Source organism: Vigna unguiculata, chromosome 11 (genome assembly GCF_037176805.1).
Source record: "Vigna unguiculata cultivar grain cowpea cultivar isolate G323 ecotype 2 chromosome 11, ASM3717680v1, whole genome shotgun sequence".
NCBI lineage: Eukaryota > Viridiplantae > Streptophyta > Magnoliopsida > Fabales > Fabaceae > Vigna > Vigna unguiculata.
Genome location: NC_140802.1, coordinates 1,908,636 through 1,919,992, shown reverse-complemented (window position 1 = coordinate 1,919,992; position 11,357 = coordinate 1,908,636). Strand labels below are relative to the sequence as shown.

Sequence of the window (11,357 nt, the reverse complement as noted above, 5' to 3'; positions counted from 1 at the left end):
TAAAAAGAATGTGGTTTAAAAGATCACAAGTTTACTCACCGGAAAGAAGGAAAACATCTTTCGATGTATACAAACTTAAATACTCTTGTAATATTGCTAATGAACATGGACAATATTCTTTCTCACAACCCCTTCCATTGTGGTCAACCTTTCTTATTCAAAGAGATCGATATTTTGTGTAGAAGATACAATGAGCCCTAGTTTGTTCAAGGATGAAGTACATGGGTTAGAGATGGGAACTTGGGCTCTTATGAGGAGAAATGCAAGATCCGATGTGCATGCTATGCATGAAATTGTCCCCCACAAAATTGGATAAAGTTACTGGCTTTATATAGTTAAGATGGTTGAAACGTATGATATAGTAGTTGGTGATGTAGTGAACAATGGTTGAGTATTACACTAAAAACCTCCTACAATAGTATTACACTAAGTGTATACAATAAAATATATGAAATCTGCTTTGTCATGTTGCATTTGAACCTTCTGCAGAAGTTATGCAGTTTTCAACACACAAAAGAAAAAGAAACATGTTACCCAGCAGACTCATTTATTGAAAACACCATTCCTCACCAACACAGCTACAATAACGGTGTTAAACTCTTCTCACCTCTCCAAACACTGGTCAAAGTTGCAACCACCCACATTATAATCCTAAACCTAATCTAAAATTTCGGAGTGCATTATTTCATAGCATGTAATGACCAATCACCAACTAATCCCAAGCTAGGTATTATAAATAATGTGATTATGCAACAACTATGACTCAAACCTTCACACATTTCCAACGTTTAGTTTCCATTACTTGTTTTAGCAATGAGAAAGGGTTCCACTCTGAACTCTGCACTTTTGTGCTTCTGGGTTCCCTTGTTGCTCCTTGTCACTTTCAGTTATGCTACTTCTGTTTTAGCCACAACTCAAATTTCAGGTTTGTGTATGCAAATACTGACACATTACTCCCTTTTAGGCTTTTATATATGAGGTTTTGTTTTCTTTAATTAGTGTGTCTATTAGTTTATATATTTATTGCATTTTTATGCAGGCAATGAAGTGAACAAGGATGGGAAGGTTGTGAATGAAGATTTAGGAAAAGTAAACCCAGAAGGAGATGATGAAGAATCAAAGTTCAAAGGATTGTTTCCTAAACCAATTCCATTTGCTAAACCTATTCCAAAACCAGTTCCTCTCATTAAACCTATTCCTATTCCATTTTACAAGAAACCTACACCAAAACCAATTCCAGATATTAAGCCAATTCCCAGTGAAGAAGCAAAATTCAAAGGTATTTTCCCAAAACCTATTCCCATAGTTAAGCCAGTACCAAAGATAATTCCTGTTGTTAAACCAGTTCCTATTCTTAAACCTGTTCCAAAGGTAATTCCCATTGTTAAGCCAATTCCAATTATTAAACCTGTTCCAAAGATAGTTCCCATTGTTAAGCCAATTCCTATTATTAAACCTGTTCCAAAGGTAGTTCCCATTGTTAAGCCAATTCCTATTGTTAAACCTGTTCCAAAACCATTTGTTAAGCCAATTCCAGTGCTTAAACCTATTCCAGAACCATTTGTTAAGCCAATTCCTAAACCATTTGTTGTGAAAAAGCCTATTCCTACCATTGAGTCAGAGGAATTCTTAAAACCAAAACCTTTCTTCAAAAAGTCTATTCCTAAACTACCATTTGATCCCAAATTCAAGAAACCATTTCCTCCAATTCCAACTCCATAAAATGATAACACCCATTGTGCCTCATCAAGCAATAAAGTTATTATATCTTCCATTACTAAGTGTGTTGATTATATAGTGGTAATTAAACCACATTCCAATCTCAACCATTAGTTTCTTAATCCTATTGTATCCCTCCTCAATAAATTTTTCATTAATGTTACCTTTTGTAAAATTATTGTCTTAAAGTAAGAAATGATACTACTGAGATTTCGTTTTAGTTTTAGTTTATCGGATTTGTTCTTCAGAATTTGTTTCCTAATGTTGTGAACGTCCTTTATTAAGGAATTATCTCTTGGGTTTGAAAACAAAATCATTTTGTTCTATATTTTATAACAAAAAAGAATAACTACTATAATCATTGCTTTAAATTGATTGTTCAATCAGAAATCAGAGCCAATGGTAAGTTTATAATTTATTAGGGACAGATTCTATAAAATTTAGAACTTCCCGAAAAGATCTCACAGAACATGACAACTAAAGTTTAAACTCGAAAAATTTTAATCATGTGGTTTCACTTTTAGCTTCCATGCAGAAACACTTCCTTCATATTATTAATCAATTCACGTAGCTTGTAAGGAATTAACCAATATTGACAAAATCCTTCATATTATATATATATATATATATATATATATATATATATATATATATATATATATATATATATTGTTTTTATGTAATGTATTAAGCAAAACAAATAAAATTACAAAATTACAAAAAGAATATAAAAAGAATAAAAAAACCAAAGAAAATAATTTATATATATATATATATATTTAATTCAATAATTATCTTAATCGGATTTTAAAATTTAATTTTAATTGAAATTCGAAATCCGATCAACTAGATTTCAAAATCCAATTTTTCACTGAACATGTTTTCTACCCTAGATTAGGAAAGTGTGAGGGGCCTGAGTGCTGGTGGGTGGAAAATATTAGGAGAGAGAAAAATCATTTTTTATCTAATCAAAAGGTTAAGTATCATTTAGGAGTTTCTAGAAAATATGGGAGGTGCAGGAAGAAAAGGGTTAAGGTCCAAGAAGAAATTCCCTAAATTTTATCCAGAGAAATTGTAGCAAAGTGGGCTTGGCCCACAGGCTAAGCTGGTGTTTTCGCTTTGTCTTATCTCACCCAACATACAAAACTAGTAGGTTACAAGTCCATTTTTTAATTAAAAATTAAAATAAAACATAACTTAGGAGAGTAACATTTTTTGTATTAATATAAATTTATAATAATGTCTGAACTTAAATTTTTAATATTTATAAATTAATTTTATTTATTAATTACAATAAAGTAATTTCAGAAAAAGATAATAATAATTTTAATTTATTTGGTTAGAAATATTAATTAATTAATTAATTAAAATTTTCAAAAATATTTATATGATTAAATATTTTTATATATATTTTTAAAATGTATACAAGTAAAATATAAATTTTAACGAAAACAGACACATTTTTGAAAACAAAATTGTCGAGAAATTATACCTATATACATTAAATTGATTTTATTACGTATATACATTAAATTAATAACTTGAAACTGTTTATATTCATAATAATTCTGACGTTATAAAATGTTTGTATTACTTACACAATTGCAGAAGTATATATAATCTATATTATTTGCATAAGGAAATACTCTCGGTTTTTTATTCAGTCTATTTTTTTTTAAATGAATATAGCTATTTTGTACAAATAAAAAAAATTTACTTAATAAAATAAATTATATTAAAAATTCTATTTATTTCAAAATAATCTCTTTCTTTCAAAATAATCATGACATATTATTTCAATGTTTTCTAATATTATTCTTACAAAATTATTTATACTGTTGTAGTTATATTATTTTAATGTAATAAAAATGCAAATATACTGTATATAATAATTATAATATGAAAAAGTACATTAATTTGTCCAAACTCGTCTCCTTTCATATTATACATATCAAGATAAAGATAACGATGTCATGCTCAATGAAATGTGTAATAAGTTAACTTTTTATTAAAAATATAATAAATATATTAATTAACGTTAAATAATTAATATATTAATTAAAAGGTAAATAATGTAACACCTCATCTAAATAATAGCATAATTAAATGAAATCTTACACCGAATAATATAAATAGTCAAGTTGCGGATTATAAAGTCACTCCTTTCAGTTATCCAAGGTACTTACTTAAAAGGAAATACTAAGGCTCACTACAATGCCCATAACCCAAAAGGAGTAAAAGATAGACATTATTCGAGATAAAGTCCTAGGGGCAATACAATACACGGGCCTTAGCCCTATAAAAAAGCTCAAATCAGCGAGATCCAACACGGATAGACTATGTAGCGGAATTACCATTTCCCAATTGACCACGGGGAGTTCTCACATCTGCTCACATCAACAATGATCATCGCAAAAAAGAGAAAACCACACCAGACAGAACATACAACAAACAAAAGGGTAAGCTAGAGCCAAAAAGATTTTATCATGCAATCAGATATATTTCTACAGTCAAATATACACACATCATTCAAGCATGTTATGACCTTCAAATCAATATACTAGGACTCAACTTGACTCATCCGGATACATATAATCTGGTCAGATTCAGCAGATGCTTGCACTTGTGATGGATTACCCTACTCACCCTCGAGCTATGTGTTACAAGTGTTACAATGATTCAATCCCCCACACATAAGGTTAGCCCTTAATGAGTTTCAGGCCTCCTACTACTCTCACCACAAGAGTCAGTCCGCTCTAAGTGAGACTAACTGACTCCTTAGAGTGTCAGGATGCAACCTTACCTTGAATCCTTACCAAATTATATAGATGGGGCACCACCATGGACACCCACTAACAGGGGCCATGGAATTACGTCCCGACCACTGAAGCACTACCTTGAAATCTCAAGGAATTACGCACTGACACAAACCAAACATGCTCAATCAATCAGGTATTATTTATCATGCATATAACCCTCATGCCAACCTTTATAACCCAATCCTCATTCATATTCCATGTTGAATCCATTCCAACTCATCCTTCCCAATCCATGAATATAGAATTTCACCTCATACCAATACCATGTCATTTTGATACTGTACCACACCTAACCGAACTCAATCAAATAAGTAAAAAATACATCAAGGCAACCAAGTATTCAGCCTAGGCCGAGTAAGTCTAACTTATATCGGACCTGGTCAATTTAACCATATAAATGATAAACCTCACGAACATGCCAGAGACAACCCAAGTACACGACTTGGGCCGCCATGGTCTCGAATTTACCTGAACAAAGGCTAAAGTAACAACAAAATGGCCAACACGAATAATACGCGGCCAAGGACGACATCTGACAAGCCAAGAAGTAAACGGATCAGACCGTCCTCGAAGACTTAGTAAAATGGAGGTCCCCGCGTTCGATGGACCTTGGGGGCCTAGGTTAGGGCCCAGGCCCACTCATAACCCAGGCTAGGGCCCAAGCCAAGGCTCGACCCATTGGATAAACGAACATCATTAATGCTCTATAAATACGCATGGACCCCACGAATTAAAGGTACGCATTCATTAATCACTAATTTGACTTTCTGAGAGCTTTGACTTACTTGAGCTTCGGAGACTCTTCTGCAGATAACCCCTCCTGGGTTCAAGCTGACATGTATCAACTGGGGAGAGACCAACTGAAGAGATAGCGGACTACGTGGTAAGGTGACACTTGTGCCTAACTCATCTTATTTGTTCTCTGCAGGAACAGATACCAACCATTTCATTGAAATCACATGCCAAGATCATAGCCAAAATTCATCATTTGCCCACCCATGAACCATTCCATATCTCATATCGAATTCATACCCAACTCATCATATTCAATTCATGTTAAACTCATAAGCCACAAACCATAATTCATCATATTCACACAAAGTCACTCAATTCATACTTTAAACGGTATAATCAGTCCAAACATACGATTAATATCCAAAAACAAAGAAAATAAGGAGCAAACCTACCCCTCGCGCAGCCCCTCGCTCAGGCAGAAGGGTCTCGCTCAGGTGAGAGGGACTCTCGCTCAGGTGAGCTCCCTTCGCCTAGGCGAGAGCTCGACAATCTGGAACAATGGCCATTCGCACTAGCTCACTTAGGCGAGATCTCCTCACCTGAGCGAGGCATTCTCTCGCTCAAAACAAAGATGGCCCGTCTGAGCGACAGCTCGCGCAGAAGGCCTGGGCGAGCCTCTACCAGTCTCGCTTAGGCGAGACTAGCTCACTTGGGCGAGATTATCAGTTCTCGTCCTTGTTCTCACCTGCAGCAGTTACATTTTCGCACCAAACAACAAACAGAAGCACTTCGCATGTTCATAGTAACATATAGCCCATACAACACCAAACAGAACCAAGAATAGGCCAAAAATCATTAAAACACAAAGCCCTAACTTCCCTTACTTGGAAAGAGATGTCCAAATGAGTCATATACATAAACAGTGAGCACCACAGCTCCGGGAATAACTTAGTAAGGTGGAGTCGAAAGAGCTTTAGCAACCTTGACGAAGCTTCTGTTGAGAACGAAGGGATTTGAGGACTGATGTTTTCTGAAAGTGAGATAAGAGTGAGAGTGTTAGGCTGGTTTAGGATCTTTGGCTCGGCCAGCCCTTAGGCCCAATTAGATTTGGGGCAGCCCTTAAACATAAGGGCAGAAAATATTGGGTCTTACAAATAACTAATTCATTAATTAAAATTTATTAATTTATAAATTATTTTTAATCTGTGTTAATTTTTTTTTCACCAAGATGCTTACCTAAAAGGTTAATTCTTTATATGATTTTTAAGCGTTCAAGGATTAGTTAGTTTTTAACCGAGGATATTCGTTTAGGAAATTTAAGATATTTATTGAGATTTAACAAAAAGTAATTTTTTCAACATCTTTAATATGGAACCAGTCTAACGATTAAAGGTTTCATGTCGAATGTTATCATCGATAATAAAATAATAAATAAATATAATTAAATTAAAATAGTATCATAATTTTATAATACTAAAATTTAAAAGGAAAAGGTATAGTTAATTTGATTATTAATATTCAAAATTAATATATCGTAATATTTAAAATGAAAATGTAGTTGTACTTGATTACTAATATTCAAAATAAAAATAAAATAAAATAATATATCGTAATAATGATGTTAAACGAATTGATATTACATTTATTTCAATTATAATAATAAGTTTACAAAGAAAATAAAAACTAAAGTGACATATTAATAATATAAAACTACGCAAAAGTAAACAAAATACTGGTTGGATATATTATCGCTCGATTGGTGACGTATAACAAAAAATCATCACGTAATAAGTGTTAGTAAAGAATAGGATCAAAATAAAAATATATGTTAAGATTATTTTTTTTTATTGAGGATGAAAAGTAAATTTATAAATTTATTAGGGAGAAAATAAATTCAAATTAAGAAATTATTAAAATATTTGGGACACATTTCTCCCTATGTATATTAACGGTTTCTTTGTAAATTCTTTAAAAGGTAAAGTCTCATAATATATGAGAACTTTAGACTGAACTGAAATTGTCTTTGACTAGTAACGACTTCAGTTTGTTAACATAAATAATTGGTAAAAGTATATTTGAAGTTGAAATTGGTCAAATATAATAATGTGGGATGTTTTTCTTAAAAGTAGAAAGAGTAAGATCATTTTATTAAATAATGACAAATTACAAGTAAAATGGTGATGAACATAATATAACATCTTGAAAAACTAGAAATAGAAAAAAATACTGACGATAGAGATAATCGTTCCTGTGATATCTTTTATTTCTATAATATGAACATAATTGTCCCTGTAATATCTTTTATTTCTATAATATGAACATTTGTTTAGTCTCTTAGGATTGAGTTGATATATTTCATTGCAGATACAAATTGTTAGAGGTCTTCCCAATATTCTACATCACATGTTTGGATCAGAAATGAAATGAAATTGAGTGTGTGTGGACTATAAATTAACTAAAATATATAAAAAAATAAGTTTAACAAAAATTTAACAATTTGAAGTTGTTATTAGTCAAGATGACTTTAGTTCAGTTATCCTACACAAAAATTGTCATGTACTATAAAGATTTTGTCTTTTTTAAAATTTTTAAAAAAATCATTAATATACATCACGACTTCTATTTCATCTTCCATCCTAACAACTTAACCTAGATTTATAAATTTTTCGCACCCTATCTCATAATTTTGTGGGAAAACTTACCCACATTTGAAAAAAAATCTAATATATTTATTGTCTTGATTTAATATATATTTTTAATTAAAAAAAAAAATTTCTTTATAAGGTTCTAACATATCAGAAGTATTTTACCATGTTAACCTAACATTCTAAAGAAATTGATGGAAAACCAAAATAAACAAATAAGTGTATCAAAATAAACCAAAAAGTAAATGAAAAGGAAGAAAATCTAATCGATTGACAGATACAGAACAAAAAATTATAACAGTTCATCTGTATATTAATTTCAGTGACAAGTCTTTCCATAGAATTTATGGGAAAGACAATATATATTAACGAGAAAAAACTGAAATCTGTATAAATCTTTAGCTCCAACTCAAAATTTTTAAAGTTAAAAAATCGACAAGGTTTTTTCTTTATATAATGTCTAAGTTTGTTATTTTTACTGGACGTTACACTTAAATTTTTATTATTATTATATATATATATATATATATATATATATATATATATATATATATATAATTAATGTATTATTTCACAGACATATTAATTGTCTGATTCAACTATCTTAGGAGTTTCAGACCTAAAACTTTGTGCAAGCAACATAGTTTTGTCAGAAAATATAGATATTCAAAACAAGTAATAGATTTCTGTAAGAGAAAAAAACCTGACTTCCGGTGACGATGTATCATCATATTTAATATTTTAAAATTCATTAATGAATTATTTAATTTATAGAATAATATATTTATAATGACAACAATTTATAACTCTTTTATTTTTACAATATCAATTACATATGACTTTAATAATTTAAGTCACATATTTACTTTTATACATATCTGTATTTAATATTTTAGAATATATGTTTATTATTAAATTATTTAATTTATAAAGTCCAATATATATTTATGATTATAATAATTTATAATTTTTTATATAGATAATATCTATTACATATAATTTTAATTTAGACCATTAATAATAATTATATATTTATTATGTTTTTTAAAAATTTTGTATAACTTTTAACATAGACTAGCGTAAACACAGGTGCGGTAGCGCTTGTGTGTATATATTTTTTAAATATGAGTGATATTATATTAGTAAGTGATAATATTGTAATGTTATTAAGTAAATATATAAACTAAAATTATATTTATTAAAAATGAAGTAAAATATATCAGAACATATGAAAGAATAACCATTAATAAATAAAGAAGAAGAGAATAAACAAATGTAGCTAATTTTATAAAAAGCTTGTAAAAGTGCCAGTCAATTTTTTAAAATTTAATAAATTATTATATTTAAAGGGTAAAATTGGTATTTTTAAACGTGGCCACAAAAAGGGAATCCCCTTATAGATATATAATGATACTGTTTTTAGAATAACCGTATAAATCAAATAATTGGCGTATCAAATCTAGATTTTTTACTCGTTTTGAGCATTAAAAATATATTGTGTTGATATTTTAAATATTTTTTAATATATTTTAAAATATAAAAATTAATGATAATAGGTGTATTATAAAAGTATAATAGAGGAAAAGAAAATCATAAACAGAACAGAAAAACCAGTACAGAATCAAATTCTAGAATTCGTGATTCACAGGTATTGATTAATATAATATTTATACATGATTAACAGTGACAACATACTTTGTTCTGTATTATTCAATCAAACTGAGAAACACAACAAAAAAAATCACCCCTTGCTACAATCTTTAGGTTTAAAAGAAACAGTTTGCTTCTGAAGATCGTATCCAACCACGAAATTCTGCTGCGCCACGTTTCCAAAGATGGAAAGATCCTCACTTGCACGGAAAGCTAAACATATTACCCCATCACCAACCTCAATAAAAGTGTTCACTGCTTTCAAATCCACATCTGCACCTCTGAAATGTGCTGTGATCACTGGTATTCCTTGTTCAGAATTCGAATCACTTTCATAACACAGGCTCAAAAAGCCACTGGGATCACTCGCACGTTCCAGATTCACTGCATCAGCCACTGCAGATTCCAATTCTTCGTATACATCACTTGGTAAAAGAGTGAGCGTTGTTCCTGAGTCGATTATGATGTTTCCCTCTGAAGCAGGTCCAGAAGAAGAACCTCTAACAGCTACTTTTTTTCTTCCAACGGTGAATGATTCCAACGTTAGGAAGAAAAATATTTGACCCTCTTGTTTGATCAAAGGGGTTGAGACAACGCCTTTCCCAGAAAGCACAGCAGCATCACCGAAACTGAGTTTGCTGGTTGATTTAGACCCTGAAAAAAACGGTGCCAAACAGTACGAAAACTTTCCCTCGATTGTAGAACCCAGCTGAGATATCAGAGAAGTAGCTCCACCAGAAAGACCAACTATGCCAGAACCATTGGCTTGAAAGGTTCCGGTGTTGTCATGTCCACACCCTATAGCAATGTTACGAAATTTGACAGGTGAACCTTCGGTGGAGCTTAGGGTTATGGTGTCAACACTAAGATCTCCCGTTGAATGCGATCCATCACCGTAGTTAATAGTATATTCACACTTCTCTGAGCAAGAGGAAGAAGCTCCCGCAGCACGACATGCGCTAGAAGTACAAGGTAGGTTTTTGTATGTTCTGGATTTTCTAGGATCAAATATAGGACTGGTTTGTTCGTAGCAGTCTGTGCAAGGTTTACACTGCAACCAGACAATGTTGCTACCGGTGTCAACTATACCGAGGATTTTGAACGGTGGAGTTCCGACTGAATAGGTCATGAGATATTCACCGGAGTTTGGTATCACGGTGGATTCAACCGTGTCAAGGGAAGCAGAAGGTTTTGTGAGATGATTGACGCGAGCAATGGAACGCTGAATGGCTTTGGCAACTCGTTGAGAGTGAGTTTCTGAGGGAAGATAGAATGGCGATTTTTCTGAATCACGGTGCATCATTTCCACACTGAAACCCTTGAGAGCGTTTGAGAGAGAAGTGTTGCAGAGAAACAACAGAACAAGAACGAGAGATGAATAACTTTGCATCGTTGTTGCCATGGTTAATGTGCAGAGAAGAGAAGTGAATGAAAATGAAAATCTCTGCGACGAAGTGAAGAGTAAGTGTTACACTGTTAGAGGCCTTTTATAAGATCTAGTCACGAGTTCAGAAATTCTATACTGATTTTTGATCTTATCTTCTGAGCATTAAAAAATATGTGGTGTATTAGTATTTTAAATATTTTTTTAATATATTTTATTATGAAGGCACAATAAAAAACAGTATAATAAAATTAAGTAGAAAATCTAAATTCATCTAGTCATCATGAAATTATAATTAAGGAAGGAGAAAATTTGGCTTGATGAGTGATTCTTTTTGTATATTTTCATTCAAGTATGATAATTCTCAATAAATTTAATTAAAGTCTTCGATTATGAATTTGTTTG

The 11,357-nt window shown here is 31.3% G+C and overlaps 1 protein-coding gene and 1 pseudogene across 1 annotated transcript; one reads left to right on the top strand and one right to left on the bottom strand.

Moving 5' to 3' along the window:
- The first annotated feature begins 766 nt into the window (after positions 1 to 766).
- Positions 767 to 1,943, top strand: LOC114170503 (uncharacterized). The gene is made up of 2 exons (XM_028055994.2): positions 767 to 925; positions 1,040 to 1,943. Exons 1-2 carry the CDS (start codon positions 814 to 816, stop codon positions 1,720 to 1,722), a joined length of 795 nt encoding a protein of 264 aa, XP_027911795.2. The 5' UTR covers positions 767 to 813; the 3' UTR covers positions 1,723 to 1,943.
- Positions 1,944 to 9,595: 7,652 nt separating this feature from the next.
- LOC114169013 (aspartic proteinase CDR1 pseudogene) lies at positions 9,596 to 11,078 on the bottom strand (annotated as a pseudogene).
- Positions 11,079 to 11,357: the final 279 nt, after the last annotated feature.

Bases quoted from the DNA above. Each gene is read 5' to 3' on its own strand.
- LOC114170503 (XM_028055994.2), top strand. From the start codon at position 814: ATGAGAAAGGGTTCCACTCTGAACTCTGCACTTTTGTGCTTCTGGGTT. The intron at 926-1,039 runs GTTTGTGTATGC...ATTTTTATGCAG, and splicing joins AGCCACAACTCAAATTTCAG to GCAATGAAGTGAACAAGGAT.